The sequence below is a fragment of the Chironomus tepperi genome, unplaced genomic scaffold (assembly GCF_022539635.2).
Source record: "Chironomus tepperi strain 1889 unplaced genomic scaffold, CSIRO-AGI_Ctep_v1 contig_467, whole genome shotgun sequence".
NCBI classification, from domain to species: domain Eukaryota; kingdom Metazoa; phylum Arthropoda; class Insecta; order Diptera; family Chironomidae; genus Chironomus; species Chironomus tepperi.
Genome location: NW_027226589.1, coordinates 1,461,102 through 1,473,300, shown reverse-complemented (window position 1 = coordinate 1,473,300; position 12,199 = coordinate 1,461,102). Strand labels below are relative to the sequence as shown.

The 12,199-nt window shown below is 29.7% G+C and overlaps 1 protein-coding gene across 5 annotated transcripts in view; it reads right to left on the bottom strand.

Moving 5' to 3' along the window:
* Positions 1-12,199, bottom strand: part of LOC139099366 (uncharacterized) — a 129,655-nt gene that overhangs the window by 33,101 nt on the left and 84,355 nt on the right. For all 5 annotated transcript variants that reach the window (XM_070651803.1, XM_070651801.1, XM_070651802.1 and 2 more), the window contains one exon: positions 3,042-3,164. In XM_070651803.1, coding sequence (XP_070507904.1) covers positions 3,042-3,164 — 123 coding nt within the window. The remainder of the gene's footprint in view (positions 1-3,041; positions 3,165-12,199) is intronic.

Below are 12,199 nucleotides of genomic sequence, written 5' to 3'. Positions count from 1 at the left end.
CCATCAAGTAGAACGGTGACCTAACGAGTTTAGTGAAACACTATATATGGGTTTTTTGTGCTAATTTGTGAAAACAAGAAAACAACTTTTAAAAATTTTGTGAAGGTTCCTGCTCCGAGATATGAGCATTTAAAGATGCAATTTTTGACGTTCTGGAAGTCAAAATGTAACTCCAACATAACAGCACCAAAAAATTTGAAACTTTGCTGTTTTTTTGTGCAACCCATACCCAGTAAAATAAGCCAAAAAAATTTTTTCAAAATAGTTTCGCTACAGAGTTATATCCATTTTTCGATTTAAGTGCCGAAAAAGTAGTGAAAAACTCGAATAATTTTCACACTTCTTAATCTGAAATCTACAAATCTTCACCAAAATTCTTTAAATTTTGCCTGTTTTTTGTGCAAGAGTTACCTTTTTGCAACAAAATAGTTTCGCTACAGAGTTATATCCATTTTTCGATTTAAGTGCCGAAAAAGTAGTGAAAAACTCGAATAATTTTCACACTTCTTAATCTGAAATAACTTTTATTTTGTGCTGTAGAGAAATTGGTTTGAAAGTTGAGACCACACATGAATTACAAACATGGCGCCTGGTATCTACAAATCTTCACCAAAATTCTTTAAATTTTGCCTGTTTTTTGTGCAAGAGTTACCTAACAAAATAAACATAAAATAATTTTTGGATGTAGCTTATGTGGTAAGATATAGCCGTTTTCCCGTGCAACCTAAACTCAAAAAATTCAAAGTTTTTTACAATTTTGCATGGAAATTACGCAAGACTTTACCAAAATTATTGAAAATTCTCCTGAATATTGTGCATATATTAATTGTTCATAAAAAGTTTAGTAAAATATAATTTTTTGATTATATATAGAAATATAGCCATTTTTCTCTCCAAGATAGTGAGAAAACCGATTAGTTTTTTAAGTTTTATAAGTTTGAAGAACTAAGCTAGACCGGTAGATTTTAAGCTAGACCGATAGCTTCGCTTGGCAAAGTTTGAAGAACAAGCTAAACCGATAGGAAGTAACTAACCTGCCCTCTAACCATTACGCCACCACGACATAATTTTTGTAACTTTGTCTGATTTATTTGTAATCATTACTAAATGAAACAAAAAAATTTTGTGTGAGTTTCATAAATTTTAATCAAGATTTGCATTTCTGAGAATTAAAAATATGAAAAATAGAGATTTTTAATGCTTTTTTACACCTTCCTATATGAAAAAATTGCAAAAAAATTTTTCAAATAAATTTTTTTCAAAAAATCTTTTTGCTTTGTTTTATTAAGTAATGTTTGCAAATAAATCAGACAAAGTTACAAAAATTTTTGTTACTTCCTATTGAAGTTAGAGCTAAAAATCTAAAAAAAAACTAACTTTTTCACTATCTTGGAGAGAAAAATGGCTATATTTCTATATATAATCAAAAAATTATATTTTACTAAACTTTTTATGAACAATTAATATATGCACAATATTCAGGAGAATTTTCAATAATTTTGGTAAAGTCTTGCGTAATTTCCATGCAAAAATTGTAAAAAACTTTGAATTTTTTTAGCTTAGGTTGCACGGGAAAACGGCTATATCTTACCACATAAGCTCCATCCAAAAATTATTTTATGTTTATTTTGTTAGGTAACTCTTGCACAAAAAACAGGCAAAATTTAAAGAATTTTAGAGAAGGTTTGTAGATTTCACATTAAAAAGTGTGAAAATTTTTCGATTTTTTCACTACTTTTTCGGCACTTAAATCGAAAAATGGATATAACTCTGTAGCGGAACTATTTTGAAAAAAATTTTTTGGCTTATTTTACTGGGTATGGGTTGCACAAAATAACAGCAAAGTTTAAAATTTTTTGGTGCTGTTATGTTCGAGTTACATTTTGACTTCCAGAACGTCAAAAATTGCATCTTTAAATGCTCATATCTCGGAGCAGGAACCTTCACAAAATTTTTAAAAGTTGTTTTCTTGTTTTCACAAATTAGCACAAAAAACCCATATATAGTGTTTCACTAAACTCGTTAGGTCACCGTTCTACTTGATGGACACAATTTATTCAAACATTACGACCCATCTTACAATACCATCAATGATGTCAAATGTTAAGTACATAAACTTGACAATCCACCAAAACCTTACTTTTCTTTATTGCATAATTTTCAATTCCCCATCTCCATTATTGAATACCATGCTCTCTCTTTCTCTCCTGAACATCATAACAAACTCATCAAATTCAGTAAATGTAAATTTTTCCCCAAGAAGAAAAAAATGTGAAATTTTCAAGTACTGTTTGATATACATGCATGAATTTGAACATTTACATCCGTGTAGATATATATTCATTCACCAAATGACTTCGATTGATAAGTTAATGTCAAAATGATGAGGCTATAAAATTTTTTTTTGTATCTTCTTTTTTGGAATTTTATTTATTTCTTGGTTTTTGCTTACTTTCGAATCAATTTTTTATAACCTGCTTCTTTTAAAACTTGCACCTATTCAACAAAATCATACACCAACTTACTTCAATCATCCAACACATCCCTAAAATATTTTCATCTTTTCAGTATGCCTTATTTCAAGTTCGAAACATCAACAAAAATAGATTTTCTTCTCAATTACTCGATATTCGACATTAAAGTGTCATAAAATGAGCTCCAAGACATCGATTTGACTACGATATCGATTTGATGGTAGAAAAGTAAAAATATAATGAGAAAGCAGAGCGTAAAGTCTGCTGTTTTGTATAATTTTCAAATCACTTTATGAATGAATGAGTAAAGCATGTAGTAATGACTGTTTGAAAGTTGATTTTCATGAGAATATCATGTATATGAATATAACATATACATGAATATAAGGAGGGCAGAATGAAAGTTGAAGTAGAATATGATCAGTGAAAAATTTTATACAGTAAAAACGTTTTGAGAATGATTTGTAAAAGGTAGAAAAAACGAGAATTTGACGATAATTAAAAAGATTGATTTTGAGATTAAAGTTTAGTTTGTATTTATTATTAAGGGTATATAAGATTTCTTACCAGGAACTGGGCCACACACACGTGGTATAATTTCTAAAATAGCTGAGCATGATGGATCCTCAAAGCATAGTTGACGGGCTAGTATACAATTTAATATTGCTATTGCTATCTTAACATTGGGCCCTGGAAACAAAAGAAAAATGTGAAAAAGTTCAGTAAATTGTAATAAGAAATAAAATAGTCAAAGCTTCTAAAAATTAACGTAAATTTCATCTTAATTTAACTCGAGTTTCTTTTTTAACTCTCTACAACATCCATTGAGCCCCCTCAAAATGTCCCAATTTAATCTAATCAGAAATTAAATTACGATTAATTCAATAACTGCGCTTTTTTGCGTGACATTTTTGCGTATCCAAATTTAATTGAGTATATTTACATAAAAAAAGTCACTTAGCTGTCCAGCATAAGTCCTTAAAATAACTAATTACAGAGCAATTGCACGTGTAGAATTGATTGATGGACAGTATCGATTGCATTTTAAGACCTTTTTATTTTGTTAATGTTTTGAATTATTGAATGAGTTATTAACTACTACTAAGTTAAATATTATGGAATTGATAGATATTTCTATTATAGTATATTAAGTCTTATGTATAATAACAATTTTTCAGTCGTAATTGATGCTGAGCAGAACAGACTCATCTTAACTCACGCTCAGTCGAAAAGCCGAAACCATGTCAATAATGTTTTGACAGTCAGACAATTGATCAGTCAAATCGATACCTAGCTAGATTAACGATTAGCCAAACTAGAATTTAGTCAAATTGATTGAATTGAACTTAACATTATTTGTTAAGCTGGACTGTCGAAAAGCTAAAAAATACTATTTTGTCATTATACAATATAACATAAACATGAACATTTCTACAATACTTCCAAATATTACATTCCCCCATTAAATCCACTTTTCCATAATTCCGCTGGTATAACAAGCACTGATAATGTTTTGTGTGTTAATAATACATACATCCAAAATACGCACGAATGTCAAGTATCACTTGCGAACCCTTTTTGTGCTTCTTTTTTGTACCTTCTCACAATCGCTATGTCAACAATGTTTTGATAAGCTTATTCAGTTTAGTAGAGATGAGGGGAAGAAAACGTTGTATACGTGAGAAAAAAGTTTGTTGCCGAGCATCTGTGTAGGTAGTTGAAGAAGAATATAAAAAAGCGTGAAATTTTTTTGCTTCCTTTGTTGATAATCGTACAAAGATTACATAACGAACGACTTTTTTGAAATTTTTATTGTCGAATTTTAAGATTGAGATTTGTTACTAAATTGCTTTTAGTGAGTATATTAAAAATGTTTGAACGAGAAAGTTATTTTGAGTAATGAAGGTGGAATATATGGGATCAATGAAAATGTTGTATAAAATTTTTGAATTGTTAATAAAATAATTTTAACTTTTATGTTGATTTGCATCAACTAAGCATCAAAAAACGCTGTAAATAGTTTAAATTGTTATGTTACGAAAAAAACGGATTTCTAGACCCCCCTCGCCCCTTCGTTACAAAATGTCGATGGAAATAATTTTTTAGTGCATTTTTGAAATTTTCTTCAAAAAGGTAGCTTAATAAGAAACTTTGTTCGTTCGTTTGTTTGGCTGGAACGCGAGTTCAGTTCCATCGAGTTATTGGATTATCGATCATTTAGAATTTTCAAATCAACGCATTAATACTATAATTAATGAATTTTTGATTTCAATACAAAATATAAACAACTTTTAACGGGAAAATTTTTAAAATTTACACAACCGTTAGAAAGTTGGAATCCCAGAAAACCGTCATAAGCCTGGACAAAAATGCGCTTAAGTCCCTCGATCAATAACACGAGGACCTTTATAATTTCTTTTTGTCTAGGCTGTTACAAAATCACAGGCCACCCCTTCTAAAAAGCGAACGTAATAAGTAAACGGCCCTATGGACCTTAAGGTCTGAACAGCTAATGTTAATTTTTTTTTATTCAAGCATCATTTTAGCTTGGTATTAGATCATCTGATTGTTATGTCGGGTGAACGCCAGTCCGGCTAATTCCGGTAAGTTCATGTGGTATATTTTCGACATATTGTAGGTCATCGCGAATTTTGCCATTTTGGCTCGATTCAACGTCAAATACAAAAAGCATGATCAATCAAATTTAAATTTCATTGATCACTAAATTAAAGTGCAGAAAAAAGAAAATTAAACAAAAGAAAAAAATTACAAAAGTCATCGTGTTATTCATCGAGAGACTTAAGCGCATTTTTGTCCCAGCGATCAGTAATTGATTAATAAGTCACTTCCAGACCTCAAAAACAAGATCCAGTAAGATCGAGGTCACTTCCAGAACAAAAACACAAGATCCAGTAAGATCCAGTTCACTTCCAGACCTAAATCACAAGATCCAGTAAGATCCAGGTCACTTCCAGACCTAAAAACCAAGATCCAGTAAGATCCAGGTCACTTCCAGACCTAAAACACAAGATCCAGTAAGATCCAGGTCACTTCTAGACCTAAAAAGCAAGATTCTGTAAAATCCAGGTCACTTCTAGACCTAAAAACCAAGAACCAATAAGATCCAGGTCACTTCCTGATCTCAAAAACAAGATCCATATAAAACTTCCACAAATTTAAGAACTTCATCATTTAACGGATTTTGATAATTCAAACCACATAACGGTTATGATAAATTCAAACTTTGTTCTGTAAACACTGTAAAAACATCGAAGAACATTGAAAAACACTGTAAAACAATGAAAAAACGTGTTATTGATTTTGTTGTTGTTGTTTATCGAAATGAAAAATTGTTAATTATAGTATTTTTGCTATGATTTGAAACTTTTAAATGCATTTGCCCGCAATAAAACAATAACACGGAGCTAATAAAACAAACCTGAGCTCTCTAAGATGTCTAATTGCTGAGATAAGCACCTAGCCCGAACGAACGAATAAACGAACAAAGTGCATTATTAAGCTACCTTTTTGAAAACAAGTTTCAAAAATGCGCTAAAAAATACATAAAATCACATACACGTATGAGGTATGATTATGTGAACACATAATCTGATGGTTAGAAAAAAAATTACAAAAATACTCGTTCTTATCGAGTTACTTCAGCGCATTTTTGTCCCTGCGATCAGTAATTGATTATTAAGACCCGGCATACAAAACAAGATCCAATAGGATCAAGGTCTCTTCTAAAAATAACAAATAATAAATAAATTCAAAGGTTTTTATTATATATGTTTTTTTTTATAAATATTTTGCATAGAAATCAAAAAAGAATTAAAAACTTGAAAAAATGTAGATTTTACAATATTTTTATATGTTAATAAATACTTCACAAGCGCAATCAGAAATGAGTTTGATTAAGAGAAAAACTGAGCGTTTATAAAATTAAATTTTATTAATGAAGCTGTAAATTAGTAATTCTGAACGCGTACCTTATTTAATCAAAAATTTAATTTATCAATATCAATAAAGCTTGTCAATCAATAGAAAAGGTTAATATTTATAATGAGAAAGTGTAGTAAGAATCAATCAATTAGTTAAGATACTAAAAATAATTTTCGCGAGTCGTTTCCTTCCTAAGACTACTTCATATTCAAAACAAAATCGATCAAAGACAAACAAAATGGAAAATAACGAAAAGGTAAAAAAAAATCAATTCAGATTTATTGATAAATTTGTTGTTGACGAATAATATTTTTGGAAATGGATATTAAATATCATAAAAGAAGCAAAAAGGTTAAAAACAGAGAATACTTAAATTTCTACGCCAGGTTAAAATATAACAGTCTTAAAGTACTATAAGTAATCTAATACTAATATTGATCAATATTATTGAACAGCTAGCTTATAAACCCTCAAGCTAGCATCATAACTCAAAGGATCAAAGTCTAAAATCATTTAAATTCAAAAATCAATGATCACAAAATCCATTGAACTTTAATTTTTTTTTAAAAAACAACATAAAGTGCATGAATTTAATTTTCTTTCCATATCCTCCTTTTTTTTTGCCCTAATATGAATAATTCATAAGCAAAAAAAACTTGCAGCAAGTTCAGACTTGAATTGGACGTAACGTTATAAAAAATAAATATGAGACAATTTTACTTTCACAATTCACATGAACACATAAATCCAATTTCATTTTATTTAGGTTACGTTAAATTACTTTCGATCCACAAATTTTTTCAAGTTCTTTTAAGGAAATTTTTTGTGTCTTATGATATGTGATGTTTGTTCCTTAAAGGGGAGTAATCAGAAATCTTTAAATAGGGGGCTCAAAATTTTTAATTTTAAAATTAAGTATATTATAAATTTTCAATGAATTTTGTACTGAATTTGAAAATAAGTTAGGGGGTTCGAGCTCCCTAAAGCCCTTCCTGACTACGTCCCTGCATGGTACCTTATATCTTATGTTAAATATGAATATGAATGTGACTGTCTTGCTGCTGTCTCACATTTCAATACGTATCGTACATCTTTTTTAAGAATATGTATCAATGGGTCTTTTAAGATGAATTAAAGGTTGAATTGAAAATTATCGAAGTATGTAATATTCCTTAGTCATATTGAGAGGACAGATTTCATTGTTGAGGTATATTATTTTAATGGCTTTTAAAAACCAGTCTTTACGGAGTCAGGGCAAGTCTGTACCTTGAGGAAAAAGGATTAATAGTCTATTGGGTAGAAACCCAATGCGGATATTTTCGTATCGTTTCTTAGTCTCTCTTTCTATAATTTGCCTGGAATAAAGCTCAGCTTTGCTTGGCATGTATTTGAGAAGTCAAGCTCTGCGGGTTGCTAATCCTAAGTTAGACTTATTTTTGAGGTTTTAGAGACTTTCGTTCAAGCTATCACTAAGCTTTAAAAAAAAAATTTAATTTTTATACAAACATTCTTGCGCTATTTCAAATATAGACCATTATTATTTGAATGGAAAAACGGAGAAAAAAGCAACGTTTTTAAAAAATAAGTGACAGTTAAAATTTTTTAAATAGAAAAAAAAAAATACGTTATAAACAAAAAATCAATATTTATTTCAATTCTGATGCATGAACCTATTTTATTTCTATAAAGCAATGATAATTATGAATTTTTGCATCCAATTTCGAATCCTTCGAAACCAATGTCGAATTTTTTCGAAATGAAATGGCATTAGTCTGGTTTAAAATTTCAAAAAACATAGTTGCTATAATTAATGGATTTTTGATTTCAGAACAAAATGTATACGACTTTTGGAGAGAAAATTTTGATATTTGCAAAATCGTTAGAAAGTTTGAATCTAAGAAAACCGTCACATGAAACACTTCTTAATATGAAGAAATTTATTGTATGAATTGTTTTGAGGTCTGGAAGTGACCTGTTTATAGGGCGGCAATCTACTGTTTTTTAACGGGACGCTGCTGTACTATTCAGCCTTGATGCTGTGTCCCGACAAAGCTTCAAAAATGTCCCGATTTTTCAAAAAATCGAAAACTCCTTACAAAATTCGGAGTTTTTGACAAATTTTGAACATTTCAAAAAGAAAACTCAAAACAGTCCAAAAGAACCCTAATAATGTCAAACTTGGAAGTGTACCGTTATTTTGCGAAATTCCTCTGGCCACTCTACCTAACAATAATATCTATGAATTAATTACTGTTCGCTATATTTGTTTCTTGTACTTATGTAGTCAAAGCTATTGCAGAAAATTTTCTTCTCATCAAGTTATTTCTCATGAGAGGCAAAAGTTTTTTTCATTTGAGTTAACATGTAGTTTTATATTATAAATAGCTGTATTTGTTGCAGAAAAACGATAATATTTGATACATTTCAATTGTAACATTCATATGTCATTGATTCCATGTTTTTGTTTGGATTTCTTATAGATTTCTTTTCATTGTTTTAATATAATGCTTAAATCACAAAACAGTTTGTTCTATTTTCTTTAATGACTGCATCGTAAGGAACAAGGCAGACACGCGTCCGTAAAAGTCTAGCAATTGATTTCGTGAAAACACGATTCCCATTAAACTAAAACGCATTCAACAAGACACATTTTAAGCGGTTCAAACACTCGTCACTCGTGTCCCATACCATGAATCTTCGCGTTCTATGATATGAGCTGCTCGTTCTTAGTACAGAGTGGCTTGGGCATGACAAGTTGAATGATCATGGCGATGATTATTTGCTTTTCATCGATAGCCTATATCTATTCACGACACTATGCTTGCATCAGCTCCAAGGATGTACTCGTGCAGCGTAGTGTTGTCACACAACAAAGTAGGACAAGCCAACAAAGTAGGATATACGGTGGCCCCCGGGTACCTAGTCCATAACACAAAGGCTTGCATGTGAGAGCACGGCTGAATGGAATAAGACGTTTATGCCTCTGCTCCGTTAGTAGCAGCACCATTGACGAACGGCCGAGTTAGTAATGATGTTGGGATGTGATTGTCAAGTGTCAAACCACAAATCTATCTTCTTAGTTCACTTTCTTTATACTTACATGAATTGTTTTATTGGACTATTATACTGAATTAATTGTGTTATATGAATTTATTGTAAATCAAATACCTTTATGGTAAATAAACACCCATCTATCTATCTATCTATCTATCTATCTAATATGATTTTTCTAATGTTGTCATTTTAAATAAAGAATTGTTTACATATTACGTTACGCAAAAAAAAATATGAATTTTTACAACCCTAATGCTTACTTATCAAGGCGTGAAAAGTCTTCAAGACTGCAAAATATTACAAAAAATCCCAAGCGGATTTTAATGAAATTTTGTTATTTTATTTTTTTTTGAGATGTTTGGGAGTTTGCACGCTTTGTATTTAATTTAACGATATCGCAATTTTCATATTTGCACAAATAACTCACAACTCCAGACTCAAACAACCATCATGTCCTTCGATAGCAAACAACACCACATGAATGCAAAGAAAAATAAATTCACATAGTGAATAAAATAAAGTAGCTGGTCAGGATTCGAAATGAACGAGACTTATTGCATAATTAATGTTCATAAATGTTGAATGGACAGAAAAGTATAACCGGAAAGCCGACTCAAGTTAAAGCTTGTATTTTTTTCTGTTCTTTATTTTTACCTGAGTCACATTATGTGTTTGGAAACAAAAATAATCCGCCGAAAAGAGCTGCAAAAAATAAAACTTAAATGAAAAGTAAGTCCATCGATTTTCTTTTGTTTCTCTGCCTTTTAACTTTCAAATCAATTTTATGTGTTCCTTTGTGAATGAAAATTTATCAAAATGTTGAGATTTAAAGGTTTTTTTTTCCAATCTATTATGTATTCAGATAGCTGTAAATTTTGAGTTTATAATTGTTTTTGAAAAAACAAAACTTTCATGCTTTGAATTTTATCTGAATGCGCCTTATCCAACCACACCTTGAATATCATTCACTTCTTCGCATCTCAATATCCAACCACCTTTCCCACACGATTTGTTTTATTAATAAACTGAGAATTTAATGAAATTCGATTGGGCAAATTTATGCTGATCAAAAAAGATTTTCTGTTTTTATCTCGCAATGCACTTTTGTTCCATATTTTTTGATTTATTTTGGTTTGTCTTTAGGGAGCACTTTTCAGTTGTTTTGAAATAGAAATTGTAGGATTTTTGGAGGATTGAATTATTTAAAAGATGCAAGAGATGGAAATGTGATTTAGTGTTGGTATTGAGATACTTTTAGATAATTGGTATTGAATTGAATTTTATTGAACTTTAGAATTGATAATTTATATAATTCTAATTTAGATCTCAAAGTCTTCTTTAAAAGCACTTAAATTATTCATGCACACCTGTACATTCCATTAATCCCACCCCACATGTCAGCAAAATTTTAAAATACTTTTTTACATTTATAATTCAAGGTTAATTTCAACATTCTGAACTTTAACAACTCTTCATGTATTTCTTTGTATGGAACAGCATTTTTTTTTATTTTACGACCTTGAACTAACTTCAGAAGCCTTTTTTTATCAAGCCATAAATTTAATGTAAACTTTCAGCTCCCGGTTAGAAAAAACGTAAGAAATGTATGTAAGTTAAAAACAAAATTTACCTCTTAAAGCACCACAAAATCAATGGAAATGCGTGTTCTGTTTTATTCTATCAAGTTGCAAGTTGCAAGTAGCAGACTAAAGCGCGTTTTTAATAAGCGCAAAATTAATATCAAAATTTGGAGACATATCATCAAAAAATATAAAAATAAACATAAAATAATCTCAAAATTCGTAACATAATCTCAAAATCGCCCTAACCTCAAATTACAAAACTATATACTACTATATAGGGTTTTCAATACCGGTATCGAAATACCGGTATACCGAAATTATTTGAAAACCGAAATACCGGTATTAAAGATTTTTGAATACCGGTATTCTCGGTTTTGAAAAACGTAAGGAAAATTTTAATATTTTTAGTAAATTTAAGGTAATTTTTCAAAAATTTACTATTAAATGAAACGTCGAGTATTTGGAGTTCATAAAAAATCGCCAAAAAAAATTATTTACACTCGATTATTGTCAAATTACGTGTTAAACTTAACATATGAATTTTATATTGAACCATTATTTGGAAAATTGTTTTAACTGATTTTAGTTTTCATTATTAAAAAATGATGCGCAATATTATTTTTGAGTATTATTTCTGATACGTTAAAACTAGTCATCGAGTGCACATTAACTTGGTATTAGTTAGTTATAACGAATTTTTGTTTGCTTAGGGTTGGTTCATTTTTCTGCAATTATAAACCCATTCATATGAACATGTGAAAAATAGGTCCAATAATATCGAAAAATTTGTCCTTTCATATGGAAAACTTTAAATTTTTTTCAAAAATGGAAACAATTTTTAAGGTTTTTACATACTTAAAATGATATTTTGAAACGGTTTGAAGATTTATTAAAGATTTTAATAAACGGAAAAATGTCAGAAAAGCAAAATTTCACTAATTTCGTGACCTGAGACAGCAATTTTGGCTGAATTTTGAATACCGGTATGATACCGGTATACCGGTATTGAGATTTTTCAATACCGAAATACCGGTATTGAAAAATCGGTTCGGTATTGAAAACCCTACTACTATATAAAAATACAAAACTATGTATAATTCCTTGCTATACTTCACAAAAAAATTTAAAGTTATTAAACACCAAGCA